Source organism: Syngnathus leptorhynchus, chromosome 15, assembly GCF_054491065.1.
Source record: "Syngnathus leptorhynchus isolate UIUO chromosome 15, UIUO_Slep, whole genome shotgun sequence".
Lineage (NCBI taxonomy): Eukaryota > Metazoa > Chordata > Actinopteri > Syngnathiformes > Syngnathidae > Syngnathus > Syngnathus leptorhynchus.
The window spans coordinates 4,261,176-4,280,143 of NC_141209.1; the positions used below are offsets into that span (position 1 = coordinate 4,261,176).

Genomic DNA, 18,968 nt, shown 5'->3' on the forward strand with positions numbered 1-18,968 from the left:
TTAAATGCAGACTACTGAAGCCTTAAAGCCAAGGATTGCTTTAAATTGAGGACGTACTGTAAATAACCTGCCTTTTGAGATGTTTCCGCCAGCGCAGGCTTCACTCCAGTTTTACCTCCTGTTTTCAGGGTTGTATTACCTTTTTTTTTTTTGTGAATGGGTCCAATGAATATGCTTTAATTTATTGTATTTATTGATTTGTTGTGCCTTAAAAGGGAGTAGCTCTACACTGGATAAAAACAAATAGAATCATATCCAAGTCTACTTGAGATAATTTGTGATTTTTTTTTCCCCCTATATGACAAAAAAAGGAAATTTATCCTTTTCCTCAAACATCTTATTTATGATTATTATTTATTTGGCCTAATTCTAAGGTTTCTACACAACTCCAAAAATAATACAATAAAATACAATAGAACTTAATGTATAAAGCACATTTCACAACAGGTGGAACTGTAACAAAGTGCAAAGTTTAAATATAACATTAATAATCAAAATATACTCATTTTTTTGACATTTCGCACTAATCTTTGTGAGTTTCTTCCTCTGCCGTTTTAAGTATTTAAACTACACACCAGCCAAAACTGACACCGGTTGCTGCTCGTTAACTTCTTAGGGGCGGGGCATTATTTTCAGGTCTGCTCTTTGATTGGCTACCTTTAATCTCCGCAGCCATCTCAATGGCCGAGCTCTCGTTAATGCTGTTAGGTTGCGCCGCACTAATCCCCATCATAACAAACATCGCATTTGACAGCAAATTAAATATTTTTGGGAGGAAGATAAGCAGCATCACGTTGGCTGCGTCTCCTCAAACCTTACGTTAGGGTCCTCCTGACATGATTTATCTTCACGAACGGTAGTCGGGTGAGTCGTGTCTCAACCGGCATTTATAGATATAGTCACGAAGCAGTATAATATTGTGTTATTTTCATGTTTGTGTGCGTAGATTTGTCGTTAACCGAGTTGACATGAACGTTTGTCGGTGTTTGAATGACGTCCTTACGTAATATTGAGTCTTTTCTGTGTCCTTGGGTGTCCTTGGATGCAAATAACCTCTACGCCTCTTGCTTCCTACGTAAAACGCATATTTTTATGGTAAAATATTTGAATATATATTATTTTCCTCGTCGTATTCAAACCATATGTTTGAGGCTTGTGTTAAGCATCACAAGTGGATGATATTTGTTTCATCAAATATGCCACTAGATGTCGCTGCAGGCGCAGAAATGGCTTATTTTTATTCCAATCAGTGGCGGTCCAAGCCGATTTAAAAGACACTGATTGAATTTGGATCTTACATTTTATTTTAAATGAATGATGATCCAATAAAGATCCAGAAGAAAATGATTATCAAAATATCAAGTGTTTTGTTTTTATTTAGTTCTGAATAAATACAATTGTTCATTCTACATGTACAGCATAATGGTATTGTGGTAATGGCTTTACTAGCTGAAATAAAATTTCCTCTTCTTCTTCATGAAAGGATCATTATTTCAAATCCTTCCCGCTTGTGTGGCCGAACCACCACCAAGGATCATCATGCTGCGAGAGAGCTCCAAGGCGTGGAGCAACGGCTCTGAGGCCTACAGCAGCGATCCAGATGAGGAGGAAGAAGAGGACATGGTTTTTGGGGAGAACGACCAGGACGTTGTCGGCGAGGAGATGATGGACCTGAGCGACCTGCCCACTGCGCTGTTTGCATGTGGTGTCCACGAGACTGTGTTTGAAGATAACGTGGACAGGGTGAGTCACATGATATCTCTCTTACTAAATTTGGATCATTGCACTTACTTCATGTTGGATTAAAAAAAACAAAAAACTTTTCTACTCCTTTACCAATTATGCTGTTGTCAAGTCTTCCCAATTGGTATGCTACTCATCTCTCAACTTAAGCACTCAGTCTAACACAAGTCCTCTCTGATTGCACTTTAGCAACTCTCCTCTGCGCGCTTTCTTTGATCCCATCTTTACATATTTATGGGCCCAAAAAAAAAAAAAAAGAATCCCTTTAAACCAATCACTCATTTTGCGAGTCTGCTGTTTTGCCTCCCCTTTTCTCTGCTTCATTACGATTCCAACCGCCTCTTTTTAAGTGGAAATGCCACCCTCGCACCCTTCAGTCGGAGCGTGTCAATAGATTTCTCTCCTCCGTGCGGTTCAATTAAGCGAATGCCGCTATAAATCGACATTTTGACATTTGTTTAAACTTTTCAAAATGAGTACGGGATGCTTTGGAAAGGGAAGAGAAATCACAGCACCAACTGGTTGTTCTTATTAGGCTGGTTTTGTTGTTGTTGTTGTTGTGCTAGGCTTGAATCTGTGCCAATTGATTCTGCGAGCACATAAACACACAAGGACAGACAGCATGTGGTCGTTTTACAGCCAGAGTGGGGAACTCACATACGGCCCCTAGAGACCATTTGATGCCAAGCGCCATGAAATTTTCCAAAACAAACCATTTAAAGGGGACATTATGCAAAATTCACTTTTTAATTGCTTCCTCCCACGTACCAAAAAATGTGCATGTTAGATTCAATGAAGAATTTAATTTTTTTTTTTTAAACCTAATCCACTTCATGCAACATTTTCATTAGTGTCAGTTTGTATTATTTTTTTCTGTCACTTTTGCACTGTGATGACTGAAATCAAATAAGAAAGGTGCGTCTGACTGACATCAAGCACCAAAGCAATCTATATTTTTTGGTTTGTCTTAGAGTGCCTCCATTTTTTTTCCTTCTCATGTGCTTTTGCCGGAGGACAGGCTGCTTTTGTGATCACACACTGTGTGCTTCCTTACAAAAGAGGATGAAAGAAGCAGGCAGCCATAAGATAAGATGCTCTTGGCTGGCTTTCTTCAGAGTAAACTAACACAGATTTTTTTTTTTTGCTTTCACTTTTATCTGCTTGATTTTTGTTCAGGCTCAGATCTCTTCCACCCCGTGTCCATTGTATGATGAATGCTTGTTTGAGCAAAAGTAGAGGGAAAGGTCAGCTTGGCCATTGCACTGTCACTTTGTCCCTGGCAGTGGTCGCTCAGTGGACATGAGGGCCAATCAGTGCAGGGAAATGCTGGAGCCGCTTGGAGAGCTCTTCAGTTTGCGCCGGTGCAATCAAGCACAATTACTTAAAGAGTCCATATTGGCAAAATTGCCACAAAAATGATTTGATGCGTGACCATCCCATAAATACAAAACAAGTTCAAATGTATTTTTCTTATATAAACGTCGTTTGGTATTTTTTTTTTTTTCTCCCCCTATGTGATGTCATTTTTACATTTCCACTTTTGAGAGGCTTTTATTTTTTATTTTTTATATGGCATGTTTGCATCTGACAGAATGTTGGCCTTGGGGATAGAAGGTGTTGATGGTTTGGAATGTACATGAGGGAGCGGGCTGCTCTACAACTGAAGGTCAGACATGAGTGAAAGCCTCTGGCCCTTGCTCCCGTTGCAGCCTCAATATTATACTGCGCAAACATCATCATGTTCTTGCATCCAAGCTTAAGAGTGTCAAGGAAACGATGTCTGCTCTCCGGGAGCAATTAGAATCGGTCTTGTGCACGGTCGCCTCCAGAAAAAAAAAAAGACAGCTCACCTCTCCACCCACCCGGCATCTCGCTGGCGACACAGCGGGTGATTATAAAATCATACTATTCAAAAATGTCACGTAAGCCTCTGTGTGCAGTTCTATTTAAATCAGGATTGTTCCGCCGCCGCCGCTCAATCGGCTCTAAAAAAAGATGCGCTCCGTGGGCGTGTTCAAGAATAGAACATTGCAATAAACCAACTTGGGAGTTGCATAAGGCGTCCGGACTATTTGTATGCGAGAGGATCCGTGAAGTTGATCAGTTTGTGTTTAGGCCACGTTGAATGACTTAACGGCGCTTATTCATGCTTAACCACGGCTCAAGTGGGCGTGTTTGGAAAACTTGAGCGTACATTCCAAATCTTGCATCTTTGTTTGCCTCCTTTCCCAAAATGACATCCATCTCTCAGTAAAGTGGACGCCGAAGCATCTCAGACAGCCTCGGGTCCATTTCTAACCTCATTTTTTTTTCTCCTGCTTTCTTGTTATTATGTCTGTCTTTCTTAGCCTGACCTGTTGGGAGATTTGACCCAATTTTGTTTTTATTTTTAAATCGAAGGAATCAGTGGACGAGACAGCCCCTCCTTATCTTCTGTCTGTCCAATTCACACAATGATGCCGGCCGGCCGGCTCATCCTCACTGCCCCTAAGCTGTTTAAAACAGCTGCTGTTGCTGTTGCGGATGTTGCCACATCTCACCCGATGTGAAAACAATAACGTTTCGAATATTATTTTTGTCTTTTTTTTTTTTACCCCCCCAAAGCCATTCTATATGTCCTGTCATTTGAGCATCATATGACACTCAGATATTTGCTGAGTGTTATTTATTTTTTTTGCACCTTCTAGGACCTCTGTCTGTATTATTTTCCATCCTCACACCTTTTATATACTTCTTCTGTCTTTCTCACCCATGTGGGTGTTTCATTCTGGCCCGTTATCAAAAAAACGCTCATCCCCGCAGCTGCCTTGAACGTGCACCGCTTGCTTTATAAATAGCTTGGCCTAGATTAGAGCAGCCGCATCGGCGCTGGCACCACGCAGGAGCTGGTTTGGCACCCCGCTTGGCATAACTGTGTTGACGTATATGTGTGTACATGCAAGGCTAGCTTGTGAATGACATGACATTGACGCCTTCGCTGCGCTAATGCGGCGTGATTCTCTACTGTACTTGCAATGTCAGCCATCTATTTCCAGGATCGGCTTGAGCGTGTCCGGAATCCATCAGCAAGTGATGCACTTACTTTATATGCTAGGTAGCTAACACTTGTAACATGACAAATTTGAACACAGTGTGTCCCTCATGTTTGGAATACTACTCAAACTGCCTTTGTACCCTTTGGCACTTGACTATTTCAGCTCGGGAACATCGCTGTACCTTTATGGCCTTGGGAAAGGTACAAACTGTTGCCTTGGACTGTAATCATTTTCTCACATTAGTGAAGAGTAAGCCTCGAGGGACAGAAATGAGCTGAGTGCAGTCCCAAGGGGAGGCTTCAACGATTAATTGCATTTTGTTATGAGGGTGGTCCGGGAACGAATTCAACTTGCATCTCAAAGCACCGGAAAAAAATACAAGATGCAGTGAAGCCACTAAAAGTGAGGAACCACTTCACACATTATGTTCACAAGTATCGGTCCGGATGAGTTTCAGCTCAAGTGCAACTCTAATGAGGACAGGCGCTATTGAAAATGGATAGACGGGGTTTATTTTTAATGAGTTCCTTAATGAGTGAAGTTAAGTTTAAAATAGTATGGATTCGTTTTTTTTTTTTTTGGTGTCACAGTTGTCCTCCCACAGTGTGCCCTGCATGGACATAAATAGCCTCAGCACCTGCAGCTTTTATATTAATGGCTTATTGGGGAATTAGCTGCCTCACTCGACGCAGCAATTATTACGAAACAAGCGATAGGGATGATGAGAGTGACGGAACTAAGACACGGTGATTATGCAACCGAGCGTCTGTGGGATTTTTGTAATGACCCGTGCTGAGTTGCGGTGGAAAGTGTCTCACTTGTAATTTAGGAAAGAAGCGACTCGCCGGTCGCGTTGTGAGTGACAGCGCCGTGGGATCGCATAATCCCCCAGTCAACATCGCTGCTCGTCAAGTTTTCCAATTTAATGTTGTATACCGTGCTTATCACCTGCACGGCCGCAACATGCCCGTGCGAGCAAGCAGCCGACACTTTTGTAATATTGCTTCAATTCTGAGATTACACTTCTGTACTCATCTTAATATCTGTTGATAATCCAAGGCACACACAAATAATAATGAAAAGAGGGAATTTATGAAACATTCCAGGAACCTAATGACCTAGACAACCAGAATAGAACTAAAAATTTAGCTCCACCCACATTTAGTCCATCCTCAATCTGCGGGTTATGGTTGACCTCCCAGTTTGAGTAGCATTGGTAAAAACTTCTCACTTTCCTGCAATGCAGTATTAATACAAGCAAGACAAGGAGGTACACCTGGACGAGGCATGAATGGTTCGAGGGAGCTGATTGGTTGACACAAGGAAAGAAAATTGCGCATCAATATGACATCATGTAAAATGCATTAAATATATGGCTTTTTAATGGATTTCTATATTTTGGCATTCATCTTTGTGGTGTTCATTCAGTCTTCTGGTTCATTTTGGTGTGTTGGAATGCAAGGGTTAACATTGACGCACAAGTGGCACTTGTCCTTTTTTTTTTTTTTTTTTTTTTTTGCCCCAAGTAGCTTTCTGACCCTACTTCTATTCATGTAAAAGAGGTAAAAAAACAAAAGCGGAATAAACCGGACTTTCTTTCTGCAGTGTCCCTCTGCGCGGTTCGCTTCACTAGTGGCGTAAACGTGAGCAAGCTGATGACGTCAATGTGGTACTGAAGGGAGAAGGGGGCGGGAGGGGTGGGGGGGGGCTGTGCTGCAGCATCACTCAGCAGCTCTCATCCAGTCCACGTTCACGCGCTCTCAGTCAGCCTCGTGGACTTTAAAGTTGACTGACTGCAAGCTCGCGCGGAGCGCACACACACAGAGAGAGCGACTTCCTTTTTTCTTTTTCTCACGCAAATCCCACACACGCGAGGGGAAATGCCATCGATAAATATGGAACTGGAGATGGTCACCATCATCGCCTGCGAGGTAGACGTCGAGGTGTTTACGTCACAGAAAATGCAGGTACGCTTTTTTTTGGATCTCTCTGGCGTGTGCGTGGAATGCGGACGATGTGATGTAATTTTTTATTTGTATTTTTTTTAATCAATGGGTGCAAGCGGGTTACGCGCGCGTGGAAGACGTGTGCGCTTAGTGTCTTTTAATGCGGTAACGATGCGCTAATTAATGATGCGCCAGTCGAGAGAATGCGCAACCTGCGCGCTCTTGGAAGGTTGGCTGTGGGATGGGATGACTTGAGTCCATGCATGAGGTGATGGAGCAGATGAAGGTGCATTGTCACCCCCCCCCCCTTAAACCTATCAGCATTGCAGGTGCACTTTGAAATACAGTCGTCAGCCATAATATTAGGTACACCTGCAATCTAGATGTAAAACAAATAAGGATCATTTTTGATGCATTTCTTTCTGTATGGATTGCACAGCATTGTGCTGAGAGATGTTTCTCAATTTTTGTGGAAAAGGTAAGCAACATTTTTAGAAAGCACTCTTGGTTGTGATGCAGTGCGGTCCAGAGTAGAAGCGGAAAAATCAACATGGTTTTAAATGACTAGGTCGCTGATACTGAATGGCCTCGCATCTCTGAGGTTCTGGGTTCGAATCTCCGCTCCTTCCTTGCTTCTCTGCATGTCTTCCCCGTGCTCGCCTGTTATCCTCCGCCCATGCATGTCACGTTCACCGAAGAGGTACGAACGCGGTTGTGAATACCGATGCCATGATGTTTTGTGAAAGTGCTGTAACTTTGTTGAGTTCTGTTTACTCATTTTGTGTGTGTGTGTGTGTGTGTGTGTGTGTGTGTGTGTGTGTGTGTGTGTGTGTGTGTGTGTGTGTGTGTGTGTGTTGGCGCTCAAGTCGGCTGTTATATTTTTTGCAGCTGTTTGTCAGTCACGGAGCAGCACAACACACACATGTCATCGAGTGCCTATTTGCTGAGTTTGTTTTAGTGGAGTCCGTCGTCTTTTTTTTTTTGTGTGTGGAAAACTCTCCTATTATCAGAGTCGAATCACTTAAGTGTTTTCAATGGCCGGTGCTCCTCGATCTTCTTCAGACAGGCTGGACGTGGCCTGTCTGAAGCTGAAGTGCCGTCCTCTTCTATAGCTACCTGTCGGGCAACTCTTATCGCTCGACCTTTGCCATTGTGACCCTGAAAGGAAAAAGAAGGATGCGCACACAATTAAAAGAGCAGACGGAGAAGAGCTGACTTTCGAAAACGCCACAAAGAACACGGTTAATCCTGTTTTTCTGCTGCAGGGAGAAGGATAGAGTGTAAGGGTAGATTAAATTCAGTTGGTGTAATCTTGTTTTTTTTTTTTCCACTATATTTATCACTTAACAAGATGTACGCTTATCTGATGTCCCTGATCTCAAAAGATACGAAATAGCCAGACAGGCTCGGAAGTAGCGATTGCCGGACTGATGCTGGGTTATTTATACACGCTTTATTCAAAGATTGATCAGTGCCAGTCTCCAGATGAAGACTTGGTGCAAGGATTCAAGCTTTGGAGATTTTCTTTAGTATTTCTCTACCTTTTATGCCTTTTAGATTTCAACTACAGTCGAATCGTGGCTTTCTCACTGCTACTGAACCGCGCCAGATTTCGTTTGGAACCATACCCCGACTTTAATTGCTACCCTGACCAAATGAAGGGCAAACAAACGCAAGTTTAATTACAACGGACAAAAGTGCACTTGTGTGGATGTACCCTTTGTTGGAGGGAAAAACATCAAGCTCTTGGCTAGGTTCCTCGGCTGGTTACATGAATAATGAGCCCAACAGAGATGCCAGTAGTACAGAAGAATGGACGTACAATACCGCTGGGAGGTTTTCGGTCCACTTTGAGTCCATACTGAGCAAAAACAAAGGCCGCGTCGTTACCGTGAGGGTCAATGAGCTCGTTTTTTTTTTTACGGCGGGCATTGTCACGATTGTTTGTGTCCAGGCCGTCATTACCTGGAAAGTCTTACTGGCATCAGCACAATGCAGCAAGACACAAAGTGAAGGTCACAGCATGAAGCATATTAGAGCTTGATGCTGGATTCTGTTTTCTCCTGTTAATTACGCCTCATTCCAATTTGGGAAGAACACAACTTGTCAAACCAGTATTTATTCGCTGAGTAACGTTAGGCTTTGCATTGTCTTCAGCCGTGCTAGTTAGCTAGCTAGAGTGGCGCAAGCTAGCATAGCGCAGAGCAGTCTCAATTCGTAGCCAAGTAGCATGCTAGGCTGGCTGATTTGATGTGGACAAGCTTTTCCAACTCTTTGGTAGTTTGATATTAATGCGTTTTTGTCATTATCAAGAAAAATAATCATGTTTGGTCAATACAGTCTAAATTTGCCCAAATTTTTGCCATCCAATGGAAATGCCTTCAGAAGTCACAATACCACTTATAAACATTTGCTTGATGCCCATTTGCTCGATGCCCACTCCTGCTTTATTGGACTGCCTGCCCTCTTATTCTTCCTTTCCCGTTTGTTTGAGTCATTAAATCACACACCAAATGGTTGTTTCTCTCGTGAAGTGCTTTCTTGCCGTCGCCCTGTCACTGAAATGTGTCCCTTTCCATTAAACAAGATCCAACGCAATAAGGTTGACGATTTTATGACCTGTTGGCAAACAGCTGAGTCGTTTAAATCAAAAATAATTACCGCAGGGAATGCGTTGCGAGCGGTTACACCGAAAAAAAAAGTACAAACACAGTGACACGCTTATATACTGTTAGAAGAACTTTCCAGCGTTCTGCGTCACTTTCCACTCGTCCTAATCTGTCTTTGTACGTAGGCCCATAAAAAAATATGCCGCGGCTTTTGTCATAGCAAGGAACAATTTGATGACTAACGGGCTATTTATGCTTCAGCGGGATGTCTGACATGTTCTGGCTTTTATTGTTTGGCCGCCTTTTGTGATCACGCCGTCACCCCTCTCATTTGTGACCACGTCAAAAAAAACAATACATCAAGCTCTGCATCATCTCATTGCGACGCCGCGACCATTCGGCAAATGTTCCCGTTCTTTAAAAGTCAAATTGTGAATGCAATGGAAAAGCCTTTATTGTCGTCATGTAATCGTACCATAAAATTCGAGGAGCTGCAACTGATTAAACTGCGACTTCAAAACAACAAAAAGCAGGCATTAAGATAACATAGGACGATAAAAACCACAGGCACCGAGAAAAAAACGGAAGAGAATTACTTAGTTGTTGTTTTTTTTTTTTTGCCAAATAGCAGAATGTGTACTCGTTTTCTGTTAACATTTCTTGCAATACGATAATATACGTGTTAACAGTCAATGACAGACATTTTGTTTTTCACCCATCAAGGGTATTTAATCCCGAGCAGGAAGGTGACTATATTAATCCAAAGTCAACATCAATGTCAGAAGGCATCGATGCTGCTCGCAAATAGCCGCCATCCTTTGATATCATTGAGTGAAAGGACACTGGCAGGTCGCTCGTTCGTCACTGATTAAAACGTGAATTAGGTCACAATGCAGAAGCAGCAGGTGACCAGTCGCATGGAGGAGACTGCGCCTGGATCAGGTTCCGTGCTTGTCAGAAACCAGAGCCCGTTTTGGTAGGCTTGAACAGATCAGGGCCCGGAGAACTGCTGCACCGTGTGGGGGGGGGGGGGGGGGGGGGGGGGTCTCAGGTGCCCCCGCGGTCGGGCAGGTTGAGCCGAGCGGCTCAGGTTGGCTTGAAACTTTAGAGACGTGTCGCGGCTCAGGTGACGGCGGAAGGTTAGTGCTTGCAAGCGTGATGTAAGACAAAGGACGAGACAAAGGTCGGGTTACGCTGCCGTCGTCCTTTTTCTGTCATGCAAAGTGTGACAAAATTGTTTTTAATTCTTTCGTAATTACTGTAGTAAACAGAAAAAGACGATCATCTTCCAGTAATTCCTGTCACACCGCAACCGAAGACGTACAACACTTTTGTGTTACTAAGTGATGTAAGAAAAATGTGTGTGAAGCTGTGCGGCCTAGAAGTGGCATTGACCAGGAAAACACACAAAAAAAACAGAAAAAATAACAACATAACGACCAGATTGTCGTTAATACGATTAATGTCCCCCTAGTGCAGTCATAATCTGATTTCATTCTTCCCATCTTGGACAGAGCGTCCCTATGAGAGCGGCAGCGTCGATACGGCTCGCCGTTCGGGGTATCGACCTCGCCGCAATAAAACACTCGGCCCATTTATCGGCCCCGCTGGTGCGTTTGAAGCTATCACAATGTACGCAAAACATTTTAATGCTCATCGTGCATGAAGACTGTCAACACTGACTCCAATAGGAATGCAATGAGTCCAAATTACTCACTTTCCGTTTGCTTCTTAAAGGTAATTAAAAAAATACGAAAAATTCATTTTCATAATTATTTCACTGCCACTTTTTTTTTGTGTGTGTACCCTTTCTTGACTCACCCTGAGGCTCTGTGACCTACATTGTTGGTTTTCACCCAGATCTCATTGAAGCTCTGGATTAGACGGCGCTAAATCCACGCACGTGTCGCAGATGACTGATTTGCCAAAGCATGGGGGGGGGGGGGGGGGGGGACACGGATAAATCCTCTATATGTCCCAATTAGGCTTTGTTAATCTCGTCGTACCAAATGGTGCAATTCCAACGGAAATGTGGATTACAGTCGAGGATTTAAGCGAGTTTACGTGGCGAAGAATGTCGAATATTCAACATAGTCTTGTGTGAACGACGATGCTGCGTTATAGTCACTCGTTTTCGCAAAATAATCAAATATTAAATCACAATATGGAGATATTGAAACGAAGGATCCGCTCTAACATTCTATCTTCTGTCCGGTTACGTGAACTTGGGTTTGTGTTTCCGGAAACGTGTTTGTGTTGACGCAACAGGATGAACACCGATATTTGTCAGTGAACCCGACACACGTCGGAAACCGGACGCCGGCTTTATATAAGAACCCCTCGCAAACGATGATCTTACCTCGCACTTATTTCAACCACTTGATTGATCCATTAGCTGCGAAGTCACTGTCTGCAACAGAATGAGACGACTAGATTAAATGTACCGTGTCTCACCCTCGCCTTAATCCCGCTTTCACGTTTTTATGATGATGTCGTCAGATAGGAAACCTTGTCACCGCGCCCCAATAAACCTGTTGGGACCCCTCAGTTGATTGAGTGTCAGAAGTAGCGCCAGCATTGTGAGTCATGCGTGACGAAAACTTTTCCATTACTGCCAGCGACATAACTGGCTCGTTACCCCGGAGGGGCCAATCTGTTGACGGATGGCTCGTCTGGGTCATGTTTTAGTGACCTCATTTGACTTTTTCGAGCTGCATTCACAGAGCCAAAGTGCTGCTGTTTTGTTTTTTATTTATTTTTTTATTGTTATTATTATTATTTGTTTTATTTATACAGGAAGGAATGCACGCAAAAGACCCAGATTTGAACCTGTGTTTTCTGCCTTTGATGCAGCCTGGTTAGCCATTAATCCCGCCGTGCGTAAAATGAAATTACGTGCATGTAATAACGTATTTCATCAAAGAATACACAATTAAAAGAAAAAAAAAAAAATCAATTGCGGAATAAATTGTTCTGCCAAAACGAAACAAACGAATGCCTTTAGCAAGAAAAATGAAAGTAGAGAACCGTCACGCTTAATCGAAACAAATCGAGGCTCGGACTCAGTTTGCGAATGTGCAGTTTTACACATTCGAGCATCCAGTGTTCGTTTTTGCAGCAGCGTGTTTGAGTTAGATTGAGTGACATGAGCTGGGGAATTCATGACTAATCTCTAGGAAAAGTTTGAAATGCCATCATGTTTCCAAACCGGTGTCATTTGAGGTGACAAGCTGCAACAGCGGGTGTCGCTGGCCCGTCCCATAGCGGTCGTCACGTTGGTCTTTTGGGAATTCATCCCGTCCGTGAAAGCCTTGCTTGTTACGTAAAGGTGACTCAGAAAAGGCATGCGCTCAGCGCTATTGACAATCCTGGCAGCTTCCATCTCGCCACTTTGTTTGTTTGACATCTAGGAACTTTGTCAAGGTGGAGGGGGAAATGTGAAAAATTCCAAATCCTTCTGGTTTCTAAAGACAGAAAGAAAATGTCAGAAAAAGCCTGCAAGATCTGGAATTTATTTGGTGTTGAGTTCAAAATACCTTTTTTTTTTTCCTTTGAAGAGCAATTTTTGCTATTTAATGACTTTATCGATGGAGAAATAATTTTTTTGTGATCCCCAGGCACCCAAAGTAAGTAAAAATATAACAAATGAACAATATTTGTTTGGGTTTACCAAAAACACTGGTTTCTCACCTAAGAGCAGAGAAAACAAACTTTTTGCCGATCCCCTTTTACATCCAATGATTGAAAACGTACTTGATCAATACACAGTGGCAGTAAACGGTTGAATTTCAGTAACATCAAGCCAGGAGAGTATGCAACACGACGCCCCCGTCCCTCAGGATGCATCGCGCATTGTGATCACATGAATTAGTGATCGGCACGCTCACTTGTTGCGAGCCGCTTGTGTTTCTCGGAGTTAATAAGACCCCTTTTATGATGGGTCATGATTGTCGAGCTTGGCCCACCTCGCCCTCGGTGCCAAAACATCCATTTAGCTTGACAGAGTGCATCGTTTATCACTAATCACACGTGGCATCTCATGACTTGAGACATACGAGCTGGCTGGCACTCGTGTAACATTCCGGATAAGAGCTTAAGTGGGCTTCGGGGCGAGTCGACGCACCTTTGTTGAGCTGATTATAAATGGCGATGTAAACATTTTGTATCGCCGCTTGAAATCGTGCTAAGAAACAATTGTCATCGGTGTATATATAAGTCAAGCTCCCAAATATTTTTGTAATATGTTACGTGAAGTCCAAATCGTCGAAACGCAGTGTTCTGATGAATGTTTAGTTTGTGAACGATAAATTAAATTCAATTAAAATCCACTAGTTTGTATTTGTCTATTTTGCTACTCGCTATCAACTGAAAACGACATCGCAGTAGCCAACCGATCATCACGGCTCACCAGTTTTCTGAAGCTGTTTGTGAGAAAAATTGTTTTTTCATGACCATGCGCTTGCTATTCACAGCTTGCTGAATCATTACACGCACTGCGGGTGTCAGACATAGTGGTGTGATTTTTTTTTTTTTTTCCGCCAGGCGACATTTTGGAGGCGTCTCTGAGCTGTTTTTCAAAGTGGCCAACTGATACGCTGACATTTCACTGCTGCCTTCATGTGTTATCTGCTCAATGTGTTTGCGTCGGATTGGTGATTATGAACTGTTGAAATCTTTATTTTGAAACGTGTGGATGCTGATTTATTTATCAATCTGTGATATAAATTTTATTCAATTATGAGTTGGCGTTTTCACCTATTTAGCATTTCCACCATATTAGTGGCTAATTTGTCTCATTTCCAAAAACTTTTGCACAAGGATGTCGCTTTGTAAGCGATAACCCTTACCGAATGTCTTGTATCCTTTGAAAAAAAAAAAAAAAACCCCATCTTGATATTTGCCGGCAGACATTGTGAGTTTCGTTGGGTTGTGATGAATTCCCGGAGAACAGTTTTCAGTTTGTGTGTAGACTGAAGGGACTGACAGACTCTCGGCGATAGAGCGCATTTAATTAAGATTAAAGTCAAGATTCCCACAGCAGCCGGAGGAGAAAGCAAACGGGAGCGACACAAACGACCTCCGGTTCATCTCCATCCACCTGAGTGCATTTCAACAGGAAATGAAAGCCAGTTAACTGAATGTGCCTTAAAAGGCAGACCAAATTATCTCATTTTGTGAGACCTCACTGCGGGGAACCAAACCACCGGCGGCAAATTTCACTTTATAATTTTTTTTTTTGGGGGGGGGGGGGGGGGGGGGTCTGTGAAGGGAAAAGGTCGGTTGGGACAACAAGAGAAACGTCGCTGATTCGTAGCAGGCGATCGGGCCTCCCAGCGGCGACTTCTTTGTCGCCCTCCCGCTGAGCTTCCTGATTGAGTTCTCAGCCAAGCGGGTGTCTGCTGCTGAAAAAGAACACAACCATAGAATACATCAGGAAGAAGTGACAGGAAACTGGAAATCACATTACTGGATTAGCAGGAAAAAAAATGAAGGCAAGGCCGCAAAAGTCACGTCTGAGTCTCGGACAGCGGCGCTGATGAATCACTGAACAATATTAGCTCAGTCTCACGGAAAGATGAGAACAGGTCAGACGGCAAAACAACTTATGGAAATAGTGGTGGAAAAATTCCATCCTCAAATATTTGCCTTTTTTTTTTTTTTTTTGCAGGAGAGATTTGAGGCAGCGTTTCGGATCTACGACGACCGAGCCACCTTCCAGTTGTTCAAAAGTTTCCGGAGAGTCCGGATCAACTTCAGCACCCCTGAAGCAGCCGCCCGCGCTCGCATCGAGCTGCACGAATCCGAGTTCAACGGCCGCAAACTCAAACTCTATTTTGCACAGGTGAGCTCGAATTGCCGCTCGGGGGGGGGAACGCGCTAGGAGGTAACGAGCTGCGCCACGTGGTTTGTCATCAAACGACTTGTTATGGCCGCCGCCGCTGCCGATCTCGGCGTGTAATTATAAGAGGATTAAGCGTTTTGGAGCCGAGACAATTACCTCATGTAGGTTTTGTTGTTACAGCTATTAAAATGCCAGCAGTGAGAGCAAAATTATCATAAGACTGAAATTGAAAGCGGCGTCATTCGGTTGTCATCACTGCCAGGTCCAAAATGGCGACGAGGACATCGACAAATCCTACCTGGCGCCCCCGCAGCCCGTCAAACAGTTCCTGATCTCGCCGCCCGCCTCGCCGCCCGTGGGTTGGAGTCAGAGCGAGGACGCCACGCCGGTCGTCAACTACGACCTGCTCTGCGCGGTCGCCAAGCTGGGACCCGGTGAGGAGTCGTTAACGCGGCTGGCGCTTTCAGCGTGAAATCATTTTATCTGAGGCGGGCCTCGTTTCGAATGTCAGCACAATACGAGACACGAGTCACATTTCGGATAACAACCTTTTCCGAGAAAATGCCAGCGAGCACAAAGGAAAGCTTCTCCCGCTCGGTGCTTATCTGTTATTACTCTTTCTTTTCCTTTATCAGCTAAACATTTTTTAAAATGTCATCACGTGGAAGACACTGTTTGGACAATGGCGTTGCTCTGTTACCATGGCAACACTGGGGTTTGAGCCCACGGCGCATTGACGCCCTCTGTCGGCTCAGCGTGGTAACGACACATTGTTGTTCTTCAGGGCCAATTTCCTCTGTCTCATCTTATCGCCGTGGTAACTGTGATGCAATCCGGAGAGTGTTTTTGTTCATCCCGAGTCACCCGTGCTTGTCACATCAGATTGAAAAGACACTTTCATATGATTTCATATTGTCCAAAGTGATGATATTGAACATTATTATTGGAAAGCGATGTTATTTTGGTTTTGCAAATAGCGGCACACTTTTTGTCGTGCTAATGAGTTCACATTTTTAGCGACACGCTATCGCAGCCTTTTTATAAAATGAACACAAATGATATTTTTTTTTTTTTTAGGGTGTCCAAAAATAAAGGTCATGAAAATCTCTCTGTAACAGGTGAGAAGTATGAGCTGCACGCCGGCACGGAGTCCACTCCAAGCGTGGTGGTGCACGTGTGCGAGAGCGAGACAGAAGATGACGAAGCGGTGAGGCCCAAGCAGGAAATTGTGCAGACCAGACGTCCCGACGGCCCACCGAAGGTCTTCAACTAGATCCCGCCACCTGCCTCCTACAAGGCCGTTGTTGACCTGCAACACAACACGCCCTCTCTCTCTCTGTCTCTTTCTCTCTCGCCCTCATCTTTGCACTCACAGAGAGCGCCGCCGCCATCATTCCAGCTCAAAAAACAGACAAACATTGCTCCAGTTTTTGTGGGCCAGCGGATGAGGCGGCTCAGAGGGACTTCAAGAGGACGCACACACAAACACACACATGCTCACCACATTCTTGTGGTAGCGCACTTTTGATTCCGCCCTGGCCATGGACACACACACACATACACACACACACACACACACGCTCGTCACGCGCATCGCTAGTCCAGTTAGCGTGTTAGCCCCCCCACCCCGCTCACATACTTCATTTAGCAATGAGGTGTGTTTCGGGGTTTTTTGCACTTTTTTTTTTTTTTTTCCACTCATGTTCATATCAACTCGCATCAGGATGCATGTATATACTCTACGGCGTGAAACAATACTAATAAAGTGAATATTTAATGTCACACACATTGCACGGAGCGCCATATGTGACTAACAAAAAAACAAAAAAAAGTTATGGTGGCTGAATATCTCTCCCGTTTTTTTTTTTTTTTTCATCAAATATTAGATGTGTGTTCTTATTGTGTACTTGATACACTTTTTGCATGCTTAAGACGCAGACGTTTGTTTTTGTGTTTGCATGCACGACTCAAAATGGCGTCATTTGTCATTTTCTTCTCCTTCATTTGACTTTTTCACACTCCTTCCACATTGTTGACATCATTTTCTAACATTCATTCAGACCGTGAGTCCTTTTTTTGCAAGGAGAAATGCGTCCTCCCGCTTTTTTTTTTTGTCCGGCTTGTACATAGCGCTTGGTCGTCGTAGACGTTTTTCTAGTCCAAGAGGGAAAGCTGCCTGATGAGATGTCAACCAAAGCATTCTCACATATTTCCTTCAACAAAAAGAGTACATGCGTACTATCACTGAATGCATATTTGCCCATCCAACTCAAGCATTAGCTTTAGCATCCATCTTAGCCTTGTTCTGTTTTGTTTCACGGAATCACGTCTTCTCCGTGTCGCCTATTTTTGTTGGCTAATGCTAATAAGGCATAAAAAAAAAAAGAATGATCAGTGAACTGTATAAGATTACCGCTAACTGTATTTTTGGAGAAGCACCGCTAACCATGTAGTTAGCAACTGAACTGTGGCTAATGTGGCGTGTGACTCATGGTTGCCAGTTGGATTAATTCCACTAAGCACTGCAGGAGCAGTAAGCATACACATACCATTTTTTTTTTCTCTCCCTAAATTCGGCATGTTCGTACCCTGATTCAAACGTTAGCAACAGCATCAGCGTGAGCGTACGACAAGCTAACCATGTTCATCTAACGTTTGCACGTTTGCCAATATTTGTGACTCATGCTCTCATTGGGCCATCTATGGCCCGCAATCCGTAGGTTGCTCACCTCTATCATCACATTTTCGATGGTAAGATTGAGCTTTTTAGTGAACGAAAAGATGCATGTCAGCACTTTAACTCTATTTTTGTGAGCGTCTCCCTTTGCACCAGTTAGGAACATTGGTTCTTTGTGTTCATCTGACACCTTAACTGGCACTTTTTTTTTTTTCTTTTCTTTCCATCTCCCTGTGTCGCAACATCACGGCTTATTTTCCGTTCATCCGATAAAAGCATTCTTAGTCAAGATGTGTGACAGCAAAACAGAAAGCAGCTGAAAGGGCCAGCGACGTGATGACTTTTTTGTACTCTTTGTGCTCACCGATGTGTGTGTACGTGTATATTTTTGTACATATGCCAAATTTTTATGTTGCTGAGGCGCAGTCCCAGCACTTTGCGCACGCTCGCGCTTTGTCACGGCTTCTCTCGGACGATGTTGACAATGAAGAAGTGCAATGATCATTTCAGAGACACAATAATTTGTTTGTCACTACCGTATTGTTTGTTTATTCTTTTTTTTGGGGTTGAATATTTTGGCTGATGTGACTAATATGTCTTGTACGGTCGGAAAATCCAGAGAACAAAGTAGCAAAAACGAGCAATAATTTACAGTTGTTATAATACCGGTATGTGTGTTTTCATGTTCTTTCTCTCTTAACGGTATCTGCTTCTATTTGTGTAGTATTGTTTCACTTAGAGAACATACATAAATACTTCTTCTTAAAAGCCACGTCTCGTGTCGTTTATATAATTACCCCCATGTATGTTTAACCCGCTTTACGACTCGAAATCGACTCAGATGTTTGCCGAAAGGTGTAAAGATTGACTACCACAATCTTTTTTTTTTTTAAGAAGTATCCGCATCATGAGATTGTCTTCGTGGCATTTAGTTTACGACTGCAAAGGAAAACTGCTCCCATGTTTTATCAAGATGTGCTACAGTCACTTCTTTTGTGGAGTGAAAGTTGAGCTCCGTGCAGGTTTTTAATCTGTGATCTTCTTATGTAAGACTGCTACAGTGACATGGGAACACCTGGGAATGCTGAACAATGTGTTCACTTCAAACTTGCTCAC

General features: G+C 43.3%; 1 protein-coding gene across 2 annotated transcripts; it reads left to right on the forward strand.

The window, feature by feature from the left end:
• Positions 1-424: 424 nt before the first annotated feature.
• rcan3 (regulator of calcineurin 3) lies at positions 425-18,551 on the forward strand. 2 transcript variants are annotated; one of them, XM_085932376.1, is made up of 6 exons: positions 425-864; positions 1,484-1,743; positions 15,002-15,175; positions 15,438-15,609; positions 16,294-16,436; positions 16,551-18,551. In XM_085932376.1, the coding sequence occupies exons 2-6, from the start codon at positions 1,540-1,542 to the stop codon at positions 16,701-16,703; spliced, it is 846 nt and encodes a 281-aa protein (XP_085788502.1). In that variant the 5' UTR covers positions 425-864; positions 1,484-1,539; the 3' UTR covers positions 16,704-18,551. The 2 variants fall into 2 exon arrangements, with proteins under 2 accessions (XP_085788502.1, XP_085788503.1); XM_085932377.1 differs by having other exon boundaries at positions 16,294-16,697.
• Positions 18,552-18,968: the final 417 nt, after the last annotated feature.